At 34.6% G+C, this 24,562-nt stretch overlaps 1 protein-coding gene across 1 annotated transcript; it reads left to right on the top strand.

Annotated features, from left to right (window-relative positions):
- Positions 1-14,761: 14,761 nt before the first annotated feature.
- LOC146946839 (uncharacterized) lies at positions 14,762-17,118 on the top strand. Its single transcript, XM_085748322.1, has 3 exons — positions 14,762-15,451; positions 15,527-15,944; positions 16,061-17,118. The coding sequence occupies exons 1-3, from the start codon at positions 14,762-14,764 to the stop codon at positions 17,116-17,118; spliced, it is 2,166 nt and encodes a 721-aa protein (XP_085604448.1).
- Positions 17,119-24,562: the final 7,444 nt, after the last annotated feature.

Raw genomic sequence — 24,562 nt, forward strand, 5'->3', positions numbered from 1 at the left:
ACTTTGTCGCGAAAATGAGATTTTAGCCTATATGGTTAGAAGTTTGATAAAGGTTGAACTTGTCCCTCGATCTCCCTTGATACGAAGCATGATAAGTGAACCTATTTGGTTTGAAATTCGATAAAATGAAAGTATTGAAATGACCTTTATCGTGATAATGAATTTTAGCCTATGTGGTTAGAAGTTTGATAAACAGTGAACTTGTCCCTCGATGTCCCTTGATGCGAAACATGATATGTGAACCTATTTGGTTTGAAATTCGATAAAATGAAAGTATTGAAATGACCCTTGTCGCGAAAATGAAATTTTAGCCGATGTGGTTAGAAGTTTGATAAACAGTGAACTTGTGCCTCGATGTCCCTTGATGCGAAACATGATATGTGCACCTATTTGGTTTTATATTCGGAAAAATGAAAGTATTGGAATGACTTTGTCGCGAAAATGAGATTTTAGCCTATATGGTTAGAAGTTTGATAAAGGTTGAACTTGTCCCTCGATCTCCCTTGATACGAAACATGATATGTGAACCTATTTGGTTTTGTATTCGGCAAAATGAAATTATTTGAATGACCATTGTCCCAAAAATGAGATTTTAGCCTATATGGTTAAAAGTTTGATAAATATTAATGTTGAATTTGTCCCTCGATGTCCTTTATTGTGTAACATAATATTTGAACCAATTTCGTTTTAAATTTGGTAAATTGAAAGTAATGAGATGACCCTTATCGCGAAAACGAGATTTTAGCTTATATTGTTACATGTTTGTTAAATATGAAGGTTGAACATGTCCCTCGATGTCCCTTGATGCGAAACATAATATGTGAACCTATTTGGTTTGAAATTCGATAAAATGAAGGTATTGAAATGACCCTTGTCGCGAAAATGAAATTTTAGCCTATGTGGTTAGAAGTTTGATAAACAGTGAACTTGTCCCTCGATGTCCCTTGATGCGAAACATGATATGTGAACCTATTTGGTTTTATATTCAGAAAAATGAAAGTATTGGAATGACTTTGTCGCGAAAATGAGATTTTAGCCTATATGGTTAGAAGTTTGATAAAGGTTGAACTTGTCCCTCGATCTCCCTTGATACGAAGCATGATATGTGAACCTATTTGGTTCGAAATTCGATAAAATGAAAGTATTGAAATGACCTTTGTCGTGAAAATGAAATTTTAGCCTATGTGGTTAGAAGTTTGATAAACAGTGAACTTGTCCCTCGATGTCCCTTGATGCGAAACATGATATGTGAACCTATTTGGTTTGAAATTCGATAAAATGAAAGTATTGAAATGACCCTTGTGGCGAAAATGAAATTTTAGCCTATGTGGTTAGAAGTTTGATAAACAGTGAACTTGTCCCTCGATGTCCCTTGATGCGAAACATGATATGTGAACCTATTTGGTTTGAAATTCGATAAAATGAAAGTATTGAAATGACCCTTGTCGCGAAAATGAAATTTTAGCCGATGTGGTTAGAAGTTTGATAAACAGTGAACTTGTGCCTCGATGTCCCTTGATGCGAAACATGATATGTGCACCTATTTGGTTTTATATTCGGAAAAATGAAAGTATTGGAATGACTTTGTCGCGAAAATGAGATTTTAGCCTATATGGTTAGAAGTTTGATAAAGGTTGAACTTGTCCCTCGATCTCCCTTGATACGAAACATGATATGTGAACCTATTTGGTTTTGTATTCGGCAAAATGAAATTATTTGAATGACCATTGTCCCAAAAATGAGATTTTAGCCTATATGGTTAAAAGTTTGATAAATATTAATGTTGAATTTGTCCCTCGATGTCCTTTATTGTGTAACATAATATTTGAACCAATTTCGTTTTAAATTTGGTAAATTGAAAGTAATGAGATGACCCTTATCGCGAAAACGAGATTTTAGCTTATATTGTTACATGTTTGTTAAATATGAAGGTTGAACATGTCCCTCGATGTCCCTTGATGCGAAACATAATATGTGAACCTATTTGGTTTGAAATTCGATAAAATGAAGGTATTGAAATGACCCTTGTCGCGAAAATGAAATTTTAGCCTATGTGGTTAGAAGTTTGATAAACAGTGAACTTGTCCCTCGATGTCCCTTGATGCGAAACATGATATGTGAACCTATTTGGTTTGAAATTCGATAAAGTGAAAGTATTGAAATGACCCTTGTCGCGAAAATGAAGTTTTAGCCGATGTGGTTAGAAGTTTGATAAACAGTGAACTTGTGCCTCGATGTCCCTTGATGCGAAACATGATATGTGCACCTATTTGGTTTTATATTCGGAAAAATGAAAGTATTGGAATGACTTTGTCGCGAAAATGAGATTTTAGCCTATATGGTTAGAAGTTTGATAAAGGTTGAACTTGTCCCTCGATCTCCCTTGATACGAAACGTGATATGTGAACCTATTTGGTTTTGTATTCGGCAAAATGAAATTATTTGAATGACCATTGTCCCAAAAATGAGATTTTAGCCTATATGGTTAAAAGTTTGATAAATATTAATGTTGAATTTGTCCCTCGATGTCCTTTATTGTGTAACATAATATTTGAACCAATTTCGTTTTAAATTTGGTAAATTGAAAGTAATGAGATGACCCTTATCGCGAAAACGAGATTTTAGCTTATATTGTTACATGTTTGTTAAATATGAAGGTTGAACATGTCCCTCGATGTCCCTTGATGCGAAACATAATATGTGAACCTATTTGGTTTGAAATTCGATAAAATGAAGGTATTGAAATGACCCTTGTCGCGAAAATGAAATTTTAGCCTATGTGGTTAGAAGTTTGATAAACAGTGAACTTGTCCCTCGATGTCCCTTGATGCGAAACATGATATGTGAACCTATTTGGTTTTATATTCAGAAAAATGAAAGTATTGGAATGACTTTGTCGCGAAAATGAGATTTTAGCCTATATGGTTAGAAGTTTGATAAAGGTTGAACTTGTCCCTCGATCTCCCTTGATACGAAGCATGATATGTGAACCTATTTGGTTCGAAATTCGATAAAATGAAAGTATTGAAATGACCTTTGTCGTGAAAATGAAATTTTAGCCTATGTGGTTAGAAGTTTGATAAACAGTGAACTTGTCCCTCGATGTCCCTTGATGCGAAACATGATATGTGAACCTATTTGGTTTGAAATTCGATAAAATGAAAGTATTGAAATGACCCTTGTGGCGAAAATGAAATTTTAGCCTATGTGGTTAGAAGTTTGATAAACAGTGAACTTGTCCCTCGATGTCCCTTGATGCGAAACATGATATGTGAACCTATTTGGTTTGAAATTCGATAAAATGAAAGTATTGAAATGACCCTTGTCGCGAAAATGAAATTTTAGCCGATGTGGTTAGAAGTTTGATAAACAGTGAACTTGTGCCTCGATGTCCCTTGATGCGAAACATGATATGTGCACCTATTTGGTTTTATATTCGGAAAAATGAAAGTATTGGAATGACTTTGTCGCGAAAATGAGATTTTAGCCTATATGGTTAGAAGTTTGATAAAGGTTGAACTTGTCCCTCGATCTCCCTTGATACGAAACATGATATGTGAACCTATTTGGTTTTGTATTCGGCAAAATGAAATTATTTGAATGACCATTGTCCCAAAAATGAGATTTTAGCCTATATGGTTAAAAGTTTGATAAATATTAATGTTGAATTTGTCCCTCGATGTCCTTTATTGTGTAACATAATATTTGAACCAATTTCGTTTTAAATTTGGTAAATTGAAAGTAATGAGATGACCCTTATCGCGAAAACGAGATTTTAGCTTATATTGTTACATGTTTGTTAAATATGAAGGTTGAACATGTCCCTCGATGTCCCTTGATGCGAAACATAATATGTGAACCTATTTGGTTTGAAATTCGATAAAATGAAGGTATTGAAATGACCCTTGTCGCGAAAATGAAATTTTAGCCTATGTGGTTAGAAGTTTGATAAACAGTGAACTTGTCCCTCGATGTCCCTTGATGCGAAACATGATATGTGAACCTATTTGGTTTTATATTCAGAAAAATGAAAGTATTGGAATGACTTTGTCGCGAAAATGAGATTTTAGCCTATATGGTTAGAAGTTTGATAAAGGTTGAACTTGTCCCTCGATCTCCCTTGATACGAAGCATGATATGTGAACCTATTTGGTTCGAAATTCGATAAAATGAAAGTATTGAAATGACCTTTGTCGTGAAAATGAAATTTTAGCCTATGTGGTTAGAAGTTTGATAAACAGTGAACTTGTCCCTCGATGTCCCTTGATGCGAAACATGATATGTGAACCTATTTGGTTTGAAATTCGATAAAATGAAAGTATTGAAATGACCCTTGTGGCGAAAATGAAATTTTAGCCTATGTGGTTAGAAGTTTGATAAACAGTGAACTTGTCCCTCGATGTCCCTTGATGCGAAACATGATATGTGAACCTATTTGGTTTGAAATTCGATAAAATGAAAGTATTGAAATGACCCTTGTGGCGAAAATGAAATTTTAGCCTATGTGGTTAGAAGTTTGATAAACAGTGAACTTGTCCCTCGATGTCCCTTGATGCGAAACATGATATGTGAACCTATTTGGTTTTATATTCAGAAAAATGAAAGTATTGGAATGACTTTGTCGCGAAAATGAGATTTTAGCCTATATGGTTAGAAGTTTGATAAAGGTTGAACTTGTCCCTCGATCTCCCTTGATACGAAGCATGATAAGTGAACCTATTTGGTTTGAAATTCGATAAAATGAAAGTATTGAATTGACCTTTGTCGTGAAAATGAAATTTTAGCCTATGTGGTTAGAAGTTTGATAAACAGTGAACTTGTCCCTCGATGTCCCTTGATGCGAAACATGATATGTGAACCTATTTGCTTTGAAATTCGATAAAATGAAAGTATTGAAATGACCCTTGTCGCGAAAATGAAATTTTAGCCTATGTGGTTAGAAGTTTGATAAACAGTGAACTTGTCCCTCGATGTCCCTTGAGGCGAAACATGATATGTGAACCTATTTGGTTTTCTATTCGAAAAAATGAAAGTATTGGAATGACTTTGTCGCGAAAATGAGATTTTAGCCTATATGGTTAGAAGTTTGATAAAGGTTGAACTTGTCCCTCGATCTCCCTTGATACGAAACATGATATGTGAACCTATTTGGTATTGTATTCGGCAAAATGAAATTATTTGAATGACCATTGTCCCAAAAAAGAGATTTTAGCCTATATGGTTAAAAGTTTGATAAATATTAATGTTGAATTTGTCCCTCGATGTTCTTTATTGCGTAACATAAAATTTGAACAAATTTCGTTTTAAATTTGGTAAATTGAAAGTAATGAGATGACCCTTATCGCGAAAACGAGATTTTAGCTTATATTGTTACATGTTTGTTAAATATGAAGGTTGAACATGTCCCTCGATGTCCCTTGATGCGAAACATAATATGTGAACCTATTTGGTTTGAAATTCGATAAAATGAAGGTATTGAAATGACCCTTGTCGCGAAAATGAAATTTTAGCCTATGTGGTTAGAAGTTTGATAAACAGTGAACTTGTCCCTCGATGTCCCTTGATGCGAAACATGATATGTGAACCTATTTGGTTTTATATTCAGAAAAATGAAAGTATTGGAATGACTTTGTCGCGAAAATGAGATTTTAGCCTATATGGTTAGAAGTTTGATAAAGGTTGAACTTGTCCCTCGATCTCCCTTGATACGAAGCATGATATGTGAACCTATTTGGTTCGAAATTCGATAAAATGAAAGTATTGAAATGACCTTTGTCGTGAAAATGAAATTTTAGCCTATGTGGTTAGAAGTTTGATAAACAGTGAACTTGTCCCTCGATGTCCCTTGATGCGAAACATGATATGTGAACCTATTTGGTTTGAAATTCGATAAAATGAAAGTATTGAAATGACCCTTGTGGCGAAAATGAAATTTTAGCCTATGTGGTTAGAAGTTTGATAAACAGTGAACTTGTCCCTCGATGTCCCTTGATGCGAAACATGATATGTGAACCTATTTGGTTTGAAATTCGATAAAATGAAAGTATTGAAATGACCCTTGTGGCGAAAATGAAATTTTAGCCTATGTGGTTAGAAGTTTGATAAACAGTGAACTTGTCCCTCGATGTCCCTTGATGCGAAACATGATATGTGAACCTATTTGGTTTTATATTCAGAAAAATGAAAGTATTGGAATGACTTTGTCGCGAAAATGAGATTTTAGCCTATATGGTTAGAAGTTTGATAAAGGTTGAACTTGTCCCTCGATCTCCCTTGATACGAAGCATGATAAGTGAACCTATTTGGTTTGAAATTCGATAAAATGAAAGTATTGAATTGACCTTTGTCGTGAAAATGAAATTTTAGCCTATGTGGTTAGAAGTTTGATAAACAGTGAACTTGTCCCTCGATGTCCCTTGATGCGAAACATGATATGTGAACCTATTTGCTTTGAAATTCGATAAAATGAAAGTATTGAAATGACCCTTGTCGCGAAAATGAAATTTTAGCCTATGTGGTTAGAAGTTTGATAAACAGTGAACTTGTCCCTCGATGTCCCTTGAGGCGAAACATGATATGTGAACCTATTTGGTTTTCTATTCGAAAAAATGAAAGTATTGGAATGACTTTGTCGCGAAAATGAGATTTTAGCCTATATGGTTAGAAGTTTGATAAAGGTTGAACTTGTCCCTCGATCTCCCTTGATACGAAACATGATATGTGAACCTATTTGGTATTGTATTCGGCAAAATGAAATTATTTGAATGACCATTGTCCCAAAAAAGAGATTTTAGCCTATATGGTTAAAAGTTTGATAAATATTAATGTTGAATTTGTCCCTCGATGTTCTTTATTGCGTAACATAAAATTTGAACAAATTTCGTTTTAAATTTGGTAAATTGAAAGTAATGAGATGACCCTTATCGCGAAAACGAGATTTTAGCATATATTGTTACATGCTTCTTAAATATGAAGGTTGAACATGTCCCTCGATGTCCCTTGATGCGAAACATGATATGTGAACCTATTTGGTTTGAAATTCGATAAAATGAAAGTATTGAAATGACCCTTGTCGCAAAAATGAAATTTTAGCCTATGTGGTTAGAAGTTTGATAAACAGTGAACTTATGCCTCGATGTCCCTTGATGCGAAACATGATATGTGAACCTATTTGGTTTTATATTCGGAAAAATGAAAGTATTCGAATGACTTTGTCGCGAAAATGAGATTTTAGCCTATATGGTTAGACGTTTGATAAAGGTTGAACTTGTCCCTCGATCTCCCTTGATACGAAACATGATATGTGAACCTATTTGGTTTTGTATTCGGCAAAATGAAATTATTTGAATGACCATTGTCCCAAAAATGAGATTTTAGCCTATATGGTTAAAAGTTTGATAAATATTAATGTTGAATTTGTCCCTCGATGTCCTTTATTGCGTAACATAATATTTGAACCAATTTCGTTTTAAATTTGGTAAATTGAAAGTAATGAGATGATCCTTATCGCGAAAACGAGATTTTAGCTTCATGTTTGTTAAATATGAAGGTTGAACATGTCCCTCGATGTCCCTTGATGCGAAACATAATATGTGAACCTATTTGGTTTGAAATTCGATAAAATGAAAGTATTGAAATGACCCTTGTGGCGAAAATGAAATTTTAGCCTATGTGGTTAGAAGATTGATAAACAGTGAACTTGTCCCTCGATGTCCCTTGATGCGAAACATGATATGTGAACCTATTTGGTTTTATATTCAGAAAAATGAAAGTATTGGAATGACTTTGTCGCGAAAATGAGATTTTAGCCTATATGGTTAGAAGTTTGATAAAGGTTGAACTTGTCCCTCGATCTCCCTTGATACGAAGCATGATAAGTGAACCTATTTGGTTTGAAATTCGATAAAATGAAAGTATTGAAATGACCTTTATCGTGATAATGAAATTTTAGCCTATGTGGTTAGAAGTTTGATAAACAGTGAACTTGTCCCTCGATGTCCCTTGATGCGAAACATGATATGTGAACCTATTTGGTTTGAAATTCGATAAAATGAAAGTATTGAAATGACCCTTGTGGCGAAAATGAAATTTTAGCCTATGTGGTTAGAAGTTTGATAAACAGTGAACTTGTCCCTCGATGTCCCTTGATGCGAAACATGATATGTGAACCTATTTGGTTTGAAATTCGATAAAATGAAAGTATTGAAATGACCCTTGTGGCGAAAATGAAATTTTAGCCTATGTGGTTAGAAGTTTGATAAACAGTGAACTTGTCCCTCGATGTCCCTTGATGCGAAACATGATATGTGAACCTATTTGGTTTGAAATTCGATAAAATGAAAGTATTGAAATGACCCTTGTGGCGAAAATGAAATTTTAGCCTATGTGGTTAGAAGTTTGATAAACAGTGAACTTGTCCCTCGATGTCCCTTGATGCGAAACATGATATGTGAACCTATTTGGTTTGAAATTCGATAAAATGAAAGTATTGAAATGACCCTTGTGGCGAAAATGAAATTTTAGCCTATGTGGTTAGAAGTTTGATAAACAGTGAACTTGTCCCTCGATGTCCCTTGATGCGAAACATGATATGTGAACCTATTTGGTTTTATATTCAGAAAAATGAAAGTATTGGAATGACTTTGTCGCGAAAATGAGATTTTAGCCTATATGGTTAGAAGTTTGATAAAGGTTGAACTTGTCCCTCGATCTCCCTTGATACGAAGCATGATAAGTGAACCTATTTGGTTTGAAATTCGATAAAATGAAAGTATTGAATTGACCTTTGTCGTGAAAATGAAATTTTAGCCTATGTGGTTAGAAGTTTGATAAACAGTGAACTTGTCCCTCGATGTCCCTTGATGCGAAACATGATATGTGAACCTATTTGCTTTGAAATTCGATAAAATGAAAGTATTGAAATGACCCTTGTCGCGAAAATGAAATTTTAGCCTATGTGGTTAGAAGTTTGATAAACAGTGAACTTGTCCCTCGATGTCCCTTGAGGCGAAACATGATATGTGAACCTATTTGGTTTTCTATTCGAAAAAATGAAAGTATTGGAATGACTTTGTCGCGAAAATGAGATTTTAGCCTATATGGTTAGAAGTTTGATAAAGGTTGAACTTGTCCCTCGATCTCCCTTGATACGAAACATGATATGTGAACCTATTTGGTATTGTATTCGGCAAAATGAAATTATTTGAATGACCATTGTCCCAAAAAAGAGATTTTAGCCTATATGGTTAAAAGTTTGATAAATATTAATGTTGAATTTGTCCCTCGATGTTCTTTATTGCGTAACATAAAATTTGAACAAATTTCGTTTTAAATTTGGTAAATTGAAAGTAATGAGATGACCCTTATCGCGAAAACGAGATTTTAGCATATATTGTTACATGCTTCTTAAATATGAAGGTTGAACATGTCCCTCGATGTCCCTTGATGCGAAACATGATATGTGAACCTATTTGGTTTGAAATTCGATAAAATGAAAGTATTGAAATGACCCTTGTCGCAAAAATGAAATTTTAGCCTATGTGGTTAGAAGTTTGATAAACAGTGAACTTATGCCTCGATGTCCCTTGATGCGAAACATGATATGTGAACCTATTTGGTTTTATATTCGGAAAAATGAAAGTATTCGAATGACTTTGTCGCGAAAATGAGATTTTAGCCTATATGGTTAGACGTTTGATAAAGGTTGAACTTGTCCCTCGATCTCCCTTGATACGAAACATGATATGTGAACCTATTTGGTTTTGTATTCGGCAAAATGAAATTATTTGAATGACCATTGTCCCAAAAATGAGATTTTAGCCTATATGGTTAAAAGTTTGATAAATATTAATGTTGAATTTGTCCCTCGATGTCCTTTATTGCGTAACATAATATTTGAACCAATTTCGTTTTAAATTTGGTAAATTGAAAGTAATGAGATGATCCTTATCGCGAAAACGAGATTTTAGCTTCATGTTTGTTAAATATGAAGGTTGAACATGTCCCTCGATGTCCCTTGATGCGAAACATAATATGTGAACCTATTTGGTTTGAAATTCGATAAAATGAAAGTATTGAAATGACCCTTGTGGCGAAAATGAAATTTTAGCCTATGTGGTTAGAAGATTGATAAACAGTGAACTTGTCCCTCGATGTCCCTTGATGCGAAACATGATATGTGAACCTATTTGGTTTTATATTCAGAAAAATGAAAGTATTGGAATGACTTTGTCGCGAAAATGAGATTTTAGCCTATATGGTTAGAAGTTTGATAAAGGTTGAACTTGTCCCTCGATCTCCCTTGATACGAAGCATGATAAGTGAACCTATTTGGTTTGAAATTCGATAAAATGAAAGTATTGAAATGACCTTTATCGTGATAATGAAATTTTAGCCTATGTGGTTAGAAGTTTGATAAACAGTGAACTTGTCCCTCGATGTCCCTTGATGCGAAACATGATATGTGAACCTATTTGGTTTGAAATTCGATAAAATGAAAGTATTGAAATGACCCTTGTGGCGAAAATGAAATTTTAGCCTATGTGGTTAGAAGTTTGATAAACAGTGAACTTGTCCCTCGATGTCCCTTGATGCGAAACATGATATGTGAACCTATTTGGTTTGAAATTCGATAAAATGAAAGTATTGAAATGACCCTTGTGGCGAAAATGAAATTTTAGCCTATGTGGTTAGAAGTTTGATAAACAGTGAACTTGTCCCTCGATGTCCCTTGATGCGAAACATGATATGTGAACCTATTTGGTTTGAAATTCGATAAAATGAAAGTATTGAAATGACCCTTGTGGCGAAAATGAAATTTTAGCCTATGTGGTTAGAAGTTTGATAAACAGTGAACTTGTCCCTCGATGTCCCTTGATGCGAAACATGATATGTGAACCTATTTGGTTTGAAATTCGATAAAATGAAAGTATTGAAATGACCCTTGTGGCGAAAATGAAATTTTAGCCTATGTGGTTAGAAGTTTGATAAACAGTGAACTTGTCCCTCGATGTCCCTTGATGCGAAACATGATATGTGAACCTATTTGGTTTTATATTCAGAAAAATGAAAGTATTGGAATGACTTTGTCGCGAAAATGAGATTTTAGCCTATATGGTTAGAAGTTTGATAAAGGTTGAACTTGTCCCTCGATCTCCCTTGATACGAAGCATGATAAGTGAACCTATTTGGTTTGAAATTCGATAAAATGAAAGTATTGAATTGACCTTTGTCGTGAAAATGAAATTTTAGCCTATGTGGTTAGAAGTTTGATAAACAGTGAACTTGTCCCTCGATGTCCCTTGATGCGAAACATGATATGTGAACCTATTTGCTTTGAAATTCGATAAAATGAAAGTATTGAAATGACCCTTGTCGCGAAAATGAAATTTTAGCCTATGTGGTTAGAAGTTTGATAAACAGTGAACTTGTCCCTCGATGTCCCTTGAGGCGACACATGATATGTGAACCTATTTGGTTTTCTATTCGAAAAAATGAAAGTATTGGAATGACTTTGTCGCGAAAATGAGATTTTAGCCTATATGGTTAGAAGTTTGATAAAGGTTGAACTTGTCCCTCGATCTCCCTTGATACGAAACATGATATGTGAACCTATTTGGTATTGTATTCAGCAAAATGAAATTATTTGAATGACCATTGTCCCAAAAAAGAGATTTTAGCCTATATGGTTAAAAGTTTGATAAATATTAATGTTGAATTTGTCCCTCGATGTTCTTTATTGCGTAACATAAAATTTGAACAAATTTCGTTTTAAATTTGGTAAATTGAAAGTAATGAGATGACCCTTATCGCGAAAACGAGATTTTAGCATATATTGTTACATGCTTCTTAAATATGAAGGTTGAACATGTCCCTCGATGTCCCTTGATGCGAAACATGATATGTGAACCTATTTGGTTTGAAATTCGATAAAATGAAAGTATTGAAATGACCCTTGTCGCAAAAATGAAATTTTAGCCTATGTGGTTAGAAGTTTGATAAACAGTGAACTTATGCCTCGATGTCCCTTGATGCGAAACATGATATGTGAACCTATTTGGTTTTATATTCGGAAAAATGAAAGTATTCGAATGACTTTGTCGCGAAAATGAGATTTTAGCCTATATGGTTAGACGTTTGATAAAGGTTGAACTTGTCCCTCGATCTCCCTTGATACGAAACATGATATGTGAACCTATTTGGTTTTGTATTCGGCAAAATGAAATTATTTGAATGACCATTGTCCCAAAAATGAGATTTTAGCCTATATGGTTAAAAGTTTGATAAATATTAATGTTGAATTTGTCCCTCGATGTCCTTTATTGCGTAACATAATATTTGAACCAATTTCGTTTTAAATTTGGTAAATTGAAAGTAATGAGATGATCCTTATCGCGAAAACGAGATTTTAGCTTCATGTTTGTTAAATATGAAGGTTGAACATGTCCCTCGATGTCCCTTGATGCGAAACATAATATGTGAACCTATTTGGTTTGAAATTCGATAAAATGAAAGTATTGAAATGACCCTTGTGGCGAAAATGAAATTTTAGCCTATGTGGTTAGAAGATTGATAAACAGTGAACTTGTCCCTCGATGTCCCTTGATGCGAAACATGATATGTGAACCTATTTGGTTTTATATTCAGAAAAATGAAAGTATTGGAATGACTTTGTCGCGAAAATGAGATTTTAGCCTATATGGTTAGAAGTTTGATAAAGGTTGAACTTGTCCCTCGATCTCCCTTGATACGAAGCATGATAAGTGAACCTATTTGGTTTGAAATTCGATAAAATGAAAGTATTGAAATGACCTTTATCGTGATAATGAAATTTTAGCCTATGTGGTTAGAAGTTTGATAAACAGTGAACTTGTCCCTCGATGTCCCTTGATGCGAAACATGATATGTGAACCTATTTGGTTTGAAATTCGATAAAATGAAAGTATTGAAATGACCCTTGTGGCGAAAATGAAATTTTAGCCTATGTGGTTAGAAGTTTGATAAACAGTGAACTTGTCCCTCGATGTCCCTTGATGCGAAACATGATATGTGAACCTATTTGGTTTGAAATTCGATAAAATGAAAGTATTGAAATGACCCTTGTGGCGAAAATGAAATTTTAGCCTATGTGGTTAGAAGTTTGATAAACAGTGAACTTGTCCCTCGATGTCCCTTTGATGAGGGCATAATTGTCCATGACACAAGTGCTTCAATTCAAGGGCTAGGAGGACCAATGACAAGGCAAGGGCCAAGAAAGCTAAGGAGGCGCTAAATCAATTGGTGGCAAAAGTCTTGGAGTTCAAACCTACACTAGGAAGCATGGAGGGTAGAATGGTCATGTGCATCAAACCATTGGAGGAGGGGTGGGGCGCATCTCTTGCTGCCCATTTTATTTAGTTGTTTTTATTATGTTGTAATAAAAAGGTGTAAGGGATCAATTTTGACCCAAAAACACTAAGTTGCTTATTTTGTGTGTTTAATCCATTTTAAAGCTTCCAAAGCTTTAAATGGAACGTTTTGTGTGTTTATTTTATGCAAAGAAGTGCTGAAGACAAAAGAAAGACAAGGCATTAAAGATCATTTAATCTGAAGGAGGAATGGTGCAAGAATTGAAAAGGAACCAGACAAGATATCAATGAGACAATGAAGGCACTTCATTTCAGCATAGGAAACCATCATCATCATCAAAATCACGTCCAGCCACCCTCATTCATTGATTTGTTTTGTAACCATTTCTTGTATTCATGTTAATTTACTTCAGCCATAGGAAATAATGATAGATTAATTTGGCTGAAGGAATCTTAAGAGTTATTTGCCTTTTTCTTTGTAATTCAGCAAGTGTCCCTCCTACCTATATATAGGACACGAAAATTGAATAAAAATCAAGTTGAATTTTGTTAAAAAAAAGTGAGTAATTGCTCTTTAGGTTCTGGATTGGACCTTGTATTGATCATATCAAGAATCCTTTCTTGTGGTGATTAGCATTTCCATAGACTTATCATTTTCTAGGATTAGAAAGTGTGGCGTCCCTAAACCCTCCATTCCATTTCTTGTTTGAATCCACAAATCTGCCTAAACACCAATTCAAACCCAAAATTCACGTTTTCAACTCAAACACTTGTCAAAATTAACCCCAATTACATAATTTTCGTATTCCTTTTGCACATCACTTCATTCACAATATTTTCAGTCTATTTCTTGTGTTTCTTTGTCTATATTTAATCTTTCAGCAAGCAACTTTTATCAATTCATAATTAAAAGTCAAATATGAACAATGTTCACAAAATAGTGTTCATCAAGTGGTATCAGAGCCTGGTTCCTTTTAAAAGGGCCAAAAGTTCAAAGGTATCAAATTCTTCTTGTTCATCATTCTGATTTTCATCTTACAAAAAAAAAATTCGAAAAAAAAATATATATATTAAAAAAAAAATCAGAATTGTTGCTTGTGTTCATCAATTTCGTTTTTGTGTTTTAATTGCCACACTTTCCTTGTTTTCCATTTATCTTGTCATTTCAGAATTTGAATTAGTTTCCTTGTTCACATCATTTCCAAACCTTTGTTTTTTTTTTTTTCATTCCTTGAATTGTGTTAAGTTTGTGTTTTGATTTTCACCATTTTGAAAGTTTTCTTACCTTGATTTACTTGGTTTCTCTAAAGAACTCAAAAGAGCAATTGAGTGGAAAAAGGCAAGAGTGATACATTAAAAAAAAAAAGCCAATTTGAGTGAGTGTAAACACTTGTGAGGATTAGTTTTAGGGAATCATGACTGAGGAAGGTCCAAATAAGTTACTATTAGATGCACTCACAACAAGGTTTCAAGCCATGTTGCAGGTGCAAGCTGAACAATTTCAAGAACAAATTGATGAGTTAAAAGCTAGTTTAACTACTGATGGAAGTGGTGGGGAGGATGATGGAAGTAGGCCTAGAAGGAGGGATGAGAGGACAAGGGAGGATAGGTTGAGGAGTATTAAGATCAAAGTTCCATCCTTTGTGGGAGCGAATGATCCGGAGGCATATCTAGAGTGGAAGACCAAAATAGAACAAATTTTTAATTGTCATGATTATTCTGATGTTGAAAAAGTGCAGGTGGCAGCCATTGAATTTAAGGAGTATGCTCTAATATGGTGGGATCAAATGATCAAAGAGAAGGTGAGGTATAATGAACCACCCATTGCAACTTGGGAGGAGATGAAGAGAATCATGAGGAGGAGATTTGTGCCATCCTATTACCATAGGGATTTGCACAACAAATTACAAAGACTCACTCAAGGTTCTAAAAGTGTTGAAGAATATTCCAAGGAGATGGAGGTGGCAAAGATTAGAGCCAATGTGGTGGAAGATCACGAAGCAACCATGGCTAGGTTCATTCATGGACTTAACCGTGACATTAGTGACATTGTGGAGCTGCATCATTACATGTCTTTGGAGGAATTAGTCCATCAAGCCATCAAGGTTGAACAACAACTCAAAAGGAAGGGTCAATTGAGAAGAAGCTCAACTTCTTCTTTCAATTCTTCAAGTTTGAAGGACAAGCAAAAGAAGGATGGTACCTCTTCACCTAAGGAGGCCATGAGTGATCCTAAAGGTAAAAACATTACTTCATCCCAAAATGTTTCTACTAACAAAGTTGTTAAGTGTTTCAAGTGCCAAGGTCAAGGACACATAGCCTCTCAATGTCCAACAAAGAGAACTATGTTAATTGAAGAAAATGATGACCTTGAGGAGGAGGAGGGTGTCGTGAATGATGAAGGAGGAGAAGAAGAGGAGGATGGTGAAAATGGTGAATTTCTCATGATTAGGAGGATGTTGGGAAACCAAGCCAAGGAGGAAGAATCAAATCAAAGGGAAAACCTTTTCCATACAAGATGCTTAGTGCAAGGAAAGGTATGTTCTCTAATTATTGATGGAGGTAGTTGTACTAATGTTGCTAGTGCACACATGGTGGGTAAATTAGAATTAGAAACAAGACCTCACCCTAGGCCTTACAAACTTCAATGGCTTAGTGAAAGTGTAGAAATGCTTGTTGACAAACAAGTAGAGGTTTGTTTTAAAATGGGAAAGATTCTATTTTTGTTGTTGTTGACAGGTTTTCCAAGATGGCCCATTTCATTGCATGCAAAAAGGTGGATGATGCAAGCCATGTAGCTGATTTGTTTTTCAAGGAGATTGTGCGCATTCATGGAGTTCCAAGAAGCATAGTTTCAGATCGTGACACAAAATTTTTAAGTCACTTTTGGAGGACCTTGTGGGGTAAGATTGGAACAAAGTTACTTTTCTCAACAACTTGTCACCCTCAAACAGATGGTCAAACTGAGGTAGTAAATAGAACTCTCTCTACTCTTCTTAGAAGTGTTCTTACAAGAAATTTGAGAATGTGGGAAGAATGTTTACCCCACGTGGAATTTGCTTACAATCGTGTGGTGCATAGTACTACAAAAATGTCACCTTTTGAAGTTGTTTATGGTTTTAATCCACTAACTCCACTTGATTTGTTACCTATGCCTAACAATTCTCTTTTGAAACATAAGGATGGAAAAGACAAAGCTGAGTTTGTGAAGAAAATGCATGAGCAGGTGAAGTTGCAAATTGAAAAGAAAAATGAAGGGTATGCTAAACATGCAAACAAAGGAAGGAAGAAGGTGATTTTTGAACCCGGTGATTGGGTTTGGGTGCATATGAGGAAAGAAAGGTTTCCTAACCAAAGGAAGTCAAAACTTCAGCCAAGGGGTGATGGACCATTTCAAGTGCTAGAAAGGATCAATGACAATGCTTACAAGCTTGAGTTACCCGGTGAGTATGATATAAGTGCTACTTTTAATGTTGCTGACTTAGCTCCTTTTGATGTAGGTGATGGTGATTTCAATTCGTGGACGAATTCTTCTCAAGAGGGAGGGGATGATGAGGGCATAATTGTCCATGACACAAGTGCTTCAATTCAAGGGCTAGGAGGACCAATGACAAGGGCAAGGGCCAAGAAAGCTAAGGAGGCGCTAAATCAATTGGTGGCAAAAGTCTTGGAGTTCAAACCTACACTAGGAAGCATGGAGGGTAGAATGGTCATGTGCATCAAACCATTGGAGGAGGGGTGGGGCGCATCTCTTGCTGCCCATTTTATTTAGTTGTTTTTATTATGTTGTAATAAAAAGGTGTAAGGGATCAATTTTGACCCAAAAACACTAAGTTGCTTATTTTGTGTGTTTAATCCATTTTAAAGCTTCCAAAGCTTTAAATGGAACGTTTTGTGTGTTTATTTTATGCAAAGAAGTGCTGAAGACAAAAGAAAGACAAGGCATTAAAGATCATTTAATCTGAAGGAGGAATGGTGCAAGAATTGAAAAGGAACCAGACAAGATATCAATGAGACAATGAAGGCACTTCATTTCAGCATAGGAAACCATCATCATCATCAAAATCACGTCCAGCCACCCTCATTCATTGATTTGTTTTGTAACCATTTCTTGTATTCATGTTAATTTACTTCAGCCATAGGAAATAATGATAGATTAATTTGGCTGAAGGAATCTTAAGAGTTATTTGCCTTTTTCTTTGTAATTCAGCAAGTGTCCCTCCTACCTATATATAGGACACGAAAATTGAATAAAAATCAAGTTGAATTTTGTTAAAAAAAAGTGAGTAATTGCTCTTTAGGTTCTGGATTGGACCTTGTATTGATCATATCAAGAATCCTTTCTTGTGGTGATTAGCATTTCCATAGACTTATCATTTTCTAGGATTAGAAAGTGTGGCGTCCCTAAACCCTCCATTCCATTTCTTGTTTGAATCCACAAATCTGCCTAAACACCAATTCAAACCCAAAATTCACGTTTTCAACTCAAACACTTGTCAAAATTAACCCCAATTACATAATTTTCGTATTCCTTTTGCACATCACTTCATTCACAATATTTTCAGTCTATTTCTTGTGTTTCTTTGTCTATATTTAATCTTTCAGCAAGCAACTTTTATCAATTCATAATTAAAAGTCAAATATGAACAATGTTCACAAAATAGTGTTCATCACCCTTGATGCGAAACATGATATGTGAACCTATTTGGTTTTATATTCAGAAAAATGAAAGTATTGGAATGACTTTGTCGCGAAAATGAGATTTTAGCCTATATGGTTAGAAGTTTGATAAAGGTTGAACTTGTCCCTCGATCTCCCTTGATACGAAGCATGATAAGTGAACCTATTTGGTTTGAAATTCGATAAAATGAAAGTATTGAATTGACCTTTGTCGTGAAAATGAAATTTTAGCCTATGTGGTTAGAAGTTTGATAAACAGTGAACTTGTCCCTCGATGTCCCTTGATGCGAAACATGATATGTGAACCTATTTGCTTTGAAATTCGATAAAATGAAAGTATTGAAATGACCCTTGTCGCGAAAATGAAATTTTAGCCTATGTGGTTAGAAGTTTGATAAACAGTGAACTTGTCCCTCGATGTCCCTTGAGGCGAAACATGATATGTGAACCTATTTGGTTTTCTATTCGAAAAAATGAAAGTATTGGAATGACTTTGTCGCGAAAATGAGATTTTAGCCTATATGGTTAGAAGTTTGATAAAGGTTGAACTTGTCCCTCGATCTCCCTTGATACGAAACATGATATGTGAACCTATTTGGTATTGTATTCGGCAAAATGAAATTATTTGAATGACCATTGTCCCAAAAAAGAGATTTTAGCCTATATGGTTAAAAGTTTGATAAATATTAATGTTGAATTTGTCCCTCGATGTTCTTTATTGCGTAACATAAAATTTGAACAAATTTCGTTTTAAATTTGGTAAATTGAAAGTAATGAGATGACCCTTATCGCGAAAACGAGATTTTAGCATATATTGTTACATGCTTCTTAAATATGAAGGTTGAACATGTCCCTCGATGTCCCTTGATGCGAAACATGATATGTGAACCTATTTGGTTTGAAATTCGATAAAATGAAAGTATTGAAATGACCCTTGTGGCGAAAATGAAATTTTAGCCTATGTGGTTAGAAGATTGATAAACAGTGAACTTGTCCCTCGATGTCCCTTGATGCGAAACATGATATGTGAACCTATTTGGTTTTATATTCAGAAAAATGAAAGTATTGGAATGACTTTGTCGCGAAAATGAGATTTTAGCCTATATGGTTAGAAGTTTGATAAAGGTTGAACTTGTCCCTCGATCTCCCTTGATACGAAGCATGATAAGTGAACCTATTTGGTTTGAAATTCGATAAAATGAAAGTATTGAAATGACCTTTATCGTGATAATGAAATTTTAGCCTATGCGGTTAGAAGTTTGATAAACAGTGAACTTGTCCCTCGATGTCCCTTGATGCGAAACATGATATGTGAACCTATTTGGTTTGAAATTCGATAAAATGAAAGTATTGAAATGACCCTTGTGGCGAAAATGAAATTTTAGCCTATGTGGTTAGAAGTTTGATAAACAGTGAACTTGTCCCTCGATGTCCCTTGATGCGAAACATGATATGTGAACCTATTTGGTTTGAAATTCGATAAAATGAAAGTATTGAAATGACCCTTGTGGCGAAAATGAAATTTTAGCCTATGTGGTTAGAAGTTTGATAAACAGTGAACTTGTCCCTCGATGTCCCTTGATGCGAAACATGATATGTGAACCTATTTGGTTTTATATTCAGAAAAATGAAAGTATTGGAATGACTTTGTCGCGAAAATGAGATTTTAGCCTATATGGTTAGAAGTTTGATAAAGGTTGAACTTGTCCCTCGATCTCCCTTGATACGAAGCATGATAAGTGAACCTATTTGGTTTGAAATTCGATAAAATGAAAGTATTGAATTGACCTTTGTCGTGAAAATGAAATTTTAGCCTATGTGGTTAGAAGTTTGATAAACAGTGAACTTGTCCCTCGATGTCCCTTGATGCGAAACATGATATGTGAACCTATTTGCTTTGAAATTCGATAAAATGAAAGTATTGAAATGACCCTTGTCGCGAAAATGAAATTTTAGCCTATGTGGTTAGAAGTTTGATAAACAGTGAACTTGTCCCTCGATGTCCCTTGAGGCGAAACATGATATGTGAACCTATTTGGTTTTCTATTCGAAAAAATGAAAGTATTGGAATGACTTTGTCGCGAAAATGAGATTTTAGCCTATATGGTTAGAAGTTTGATAAAGGTTGAACTTGTCCCTCGATCTCCCTTGATACGAAACATGATATGTGAACCTATTTGGTATTGTATTCGGCAAAATGAAATTATTTGAATGACCATTGTCCCAAAAAAGAGATTTTAGCCTATATGGTTAAAAGTTTGATAAATATTAATGTTGAATTTGTCCCTCGATGTTCTTTATTGCGTAACATAAAATTTGAACAAATTTCGTTTTAAATTTGGTAAATTGAAAGTAATGAGATGACCCTTATCGCGAAAACGAGATTTTAGCATATATTGTTACATGCTTCTTAAATATGAAGGTTGAACATGTCCCTCGATGTCCCTTGATGCGAAACATGATATGTGAACCTATTTGGTTTGAAATTCGATAAAATGAAAGTATTGAAATGACCCTTGTGGCGAAAATGAAATTTTAGCCTATGTGGTTAGAAGATTGATAAACAGTGAACTTGTCCCTCGATGTCCCTTGATGCGAAACATGATATGTGAACCTATTTGGTTTTATATTCAGAAAAATGAAAGTATTGGAATGACTTTGTCGCGAAAATGAGATTTTAGCCTATATGGTTAGAAGTTTGATAAAGGTTGAACTTGTCCCTCGATCTCCCTTGATACGAAGCATGATAAGTGAACCTATTTGGTTTGAAATTCGATAAAATGAAAGTATTGAAATGACCTTTATCGTGATAATGAAATTTTAGCCTATGTGGTTAGAAGTTTGATAAACAGTGAACTTGTCCCTCGATGTCCCTTGATGCGAAACATGATTTGTGAACCTATTTGGTTTGAAATTCGATAAAATGAAAGTATTGAAATGACCCTTGTGGCGAAAATGAAATTTTAGCCTATGTGGTTAGAAGTTTGATAAACAGTGAACTTGTCCCTCGATGTCCCTTGATGCGAAACATGATATGTGAACCTATTTGGTTTGAAATTCGATAAAATGAAAGTATTGAAATGACCCTTGTGGCGAAAATGAAATTTTAGCCTATGTGGTTAGAAGTTTGATAAACAGTGAACTTGTCCCTCGATGTCCCTTGATGCGAAACATGATATGTGAACCTATTTGGTTTTATATTCAGAAAAATGAAAGTATTGGAATGACTTTGTCGCGAAAATGAGATTTTAGCCTATATGGTTAGAAGTTTGATAAAGGTTGAACTTGTCCCTCGATCTCCCTTGATACGAAGCATGATAAGTGAACCTATTTGGTTTGAAATTCGATAAAATGAAAGTATTGAATTGACCTTTGTCGTGAAAATGAAATTTTAGCCTATGTGGTTAGAAGTTTGATAAACAGTGAACTTGTCCCTCGATGTCCCTTGATGCGAAACATGATATGTGAACCTATTTGCTTTGAAATTCGATAAAATGAAAGTATTGAAATGACCCTTGTCGCGAAAATGAAATTTTAGCCTATGTGGTTAGAAGTTTGATAAACAGTGAACTTGTCCCTCGATGTCCCTTGAGGCGAAACATGATATGTGAACCTATTTGGTTTTCTATTCGAAAAAATGAAAGTATTGGAATGACTTTGTCGCGAAAATGAGATTTTAGCCTATATGGTTAGAAGTTTGATAAAGGTTGAACTTGTCCCTCGATCTCCCTTGATACGAAACATGATATGTGAACCTATTTGGTATTGTATTCGGCAAAATGAAATTATTTGAATGACCATTGTCCCAAAAAAGAGATTTTAGCCTATATGGTTAAAAGTTTGATAAATATTAATGTTGAATTTGTCCCTCGATGTTCTTTATTGCGTAACATAAAATTTGAACAAATTTCGTTTTAAATTTGGTAAATTGAAAGTAATGAGATGACCCTTATCGCGAAAACGAGATTTTAGCATATATTGTTACATGCTTCTTAAATATGAAGGTTGAACATGTCCCTCGATGTCCCTTGATGCGAAACATGATATGTGAACCTATTTGGTTTGAAATTCGATAAAATGAAAGTATTGAAATGACCCTTGTGGCGAAAATGAAATTTTAGCCTATGTGGTTAGAAGATTGATAAACAGTGAACTTGTCCCTCGATGTCCCTTGATGCGAAACATGATATGTGAACCTATTTGGTTTTATATTCAGAAAAATGAAAGTATTGGAATGACTTTGTCGCGAAAATGAGATTTTAGCCTATATGGTTAGAAGTTTGATAAAGGTTGAACTTGTCCCTCGATCTCCCTTGATACGAAGCATGATAAGTGAACCTATTTGGTTTGAAATTCGATAAAATGAAAGTATTGAAATGACCTTTATCGTGATAATGAAATTTTAGCCTATGCGGTTAGAAGTTTGATAAACAGTGAACTTGTCCCTCGATGTCCCTTGATGCGAAACATGATATGTGAACCTATTTGGTTTGAAATTCGATAAAATGAAAGTATTGAAATGACCCTTGTGGCGAAAATGAAATTTTAGCCTATGTGGTTAGAAGTTTGATAAACAGTGAACTTGTCCCTCGATGTCCCTTGATGCGAAACATGATATGTGAACCTATTTGGTTTGAAATTCGATAAAATGAAAGTATTGAAATGACCCTTGTGGCGAAAATGAAATTTTAGCCTATGTGGTTAGAAGTTTGATAAACAGTGAACTTGTCCCTCGATGTCCCTTGATGCGAAACATGATATGTGAACCTATTTGGTTTTATATTCAGAAAAATGAAAGTATTGGAATGACTTTGTCGCGAAAATGAGATTTTAGCCTATATGGTTAGAAGTTTGATAAAGGTTGAACTTGTCCCTCGATCTCCCTTGATACGAAGCATGATAAGTGAACCTATTTGGTTTGAAATTCGATAAAATGAAAGTATTGAATTGACCTTTGTCGTGAAAATGAAATTTTAGCCTATGTGGTTAGAAGTTTGATAAACAGTGAACTTGTCCCTCGATGTCCCTTGATGCGAAACATGATATGTGAACCTATTTGCTTTGAAATTCGATAAAATGAAAGTATTGAAATGACCCTTGTCGCGAAAATGAAATTTTAGCCTATGTGGTTAGAAGTTTGATAAACAGTGAACTTGTCCCTCGATGTCCCTTGAGGCGAAACATGATATGTGAACCTATTTGGTTTTCTATTCGAAAAAATGAAAGTATTGGAATGACTTTGTCGCGAAAATGAGATTTTAGCCTATATGGTTAGAAGTTTGATAAAGGTTGAACTTGTCCCTCGATCTCCCTTGATACGAAACATGATATGTGAACCTATTTGGTATTGTATTCGGCAAAATGAAATTATTTGAATGACCATTGTCCCAAAAAAGAGATTTTAGCCTATATGGTTAAAAGTTTGATAAATATTAATGTTGAATTTGTCCCTCGATGTTCTTTATTGCGTAACATAAAATTTGAACAAATTTCGTTTTAAATTTGGTAAATTGAAAGTAATGAGATGACCCTTATCGCGAAAACGAGATTTTAGCATATATTGTTACATGCTTCTTAAATATGAAGGTTGAACATGTCCCTCGATGTCCCTTGATGCGAAACATGATATGTGAACCTATTTGGTTTGAAATTCGATAAAATGAAAGTATTGAAATGACCCTTGTGGCGAAAATGAAATTTTAGCCTATGTGGTTAGAAGATTGATAAACAGTGAACTTGTCCCTCGATGTCCCTTGATGCGAAACATGATATGTGAACCTATTTGGTTTTATATTCAGAAAAATGAAAGTATTGGAATGACTTTGTCGCGAAAATGAGATTTTAGCCTATATGGTTAGAAGTTTGATAAAGGTTGAACTTGTCCCTCGATCTCCCTTGATACGAAGCATGATAAGTGAACCTATTTGGTTTGAAATTCGATAAAATGAAAGTATTGAAATGACCTTTATCGTGATAATGAAATTTTAGCCTATGTGGTTAGAAGTTTGATAAACAGTGAACTTGTCCCTCGATGTCCCTTGATGCGAAACATGATTTGTGAACCTATTTGGTTTGAAATTCGATAAAATGAAAGTATTGAAATGACCCTTGTGGCGAAAATGAAATTTTAGCCTATGTGGTTAGAAGTTTGATAAACAGTGAACTTGTCCCTCGATGTCCCTTGATGCGAAACATGATATGTGAACCTATTTGGTTTGAAATTCGATAAAATGAAAGTATTGAAATGACCCTTGTGGCGAAAATGAAATTTTAGCCTATGTGGTTAGAAGTTTGATAAACAGTGAACTTGTCCCTCGATGTCCCTTGATGCGAAACATGATATGTGAACCTATTTGGTTTTATATTCAGAAAAATGAAAGTATTGGAATGACTTTGTCGCGAAAATGAGATTTTAGCCTATATGGTTAGAAGTTTGATAAAGGTTGAACTTGTCCCTCGATCTCCCTTGATACGAAGCATGATAAGTGAACCTATTTGGTTTGAAATTCGATAAAATGAAAGTATTGAATTGACCT

The sequence above is a fragment of the Medicago sativa genome, chromosome 2, assembly GCF_051527215.1.
Source record: "Medicago sativa cultivar Bolivia chromosome 2, Bolivia_mono, whole genome shotgun sequence".
Classification (NCBI taxonomy): domain Eukaryota; kingdom Viridiplantae; phylum Streptophyta; class Magnoliopsida; order Fabales; family Fabaceae; genus Medicago; species Medicago sativa.

What these genes read in the sequence shown, in the direction of transcription:
- LOC146946839 (XM_085748322.1), top strand. Translation starts at nt 14,762, where the DNA reads ATGACTGAGGAAGGTCCAAATAAGTTACTATTAGATGCACTCACAACA. An exon ending in TAGTCCATCAAGCCATCAAG is followed by an intron (nt 15,452 to 15,526) that starts GTTGAACAACAA and finishes TCAAGTTTGAAG; the next exon opens with GACAAGCAAAAGAAGGATGG. An exon ending in TGCTAGTGCACACATGGTGG is followed by an intron (nt 15,945 to 16,060) that starts GTAAATTAGAAT and finishes AAAATGGGAAAG; the next exon opens with ATTCTATTTTTGTTGTTGTT.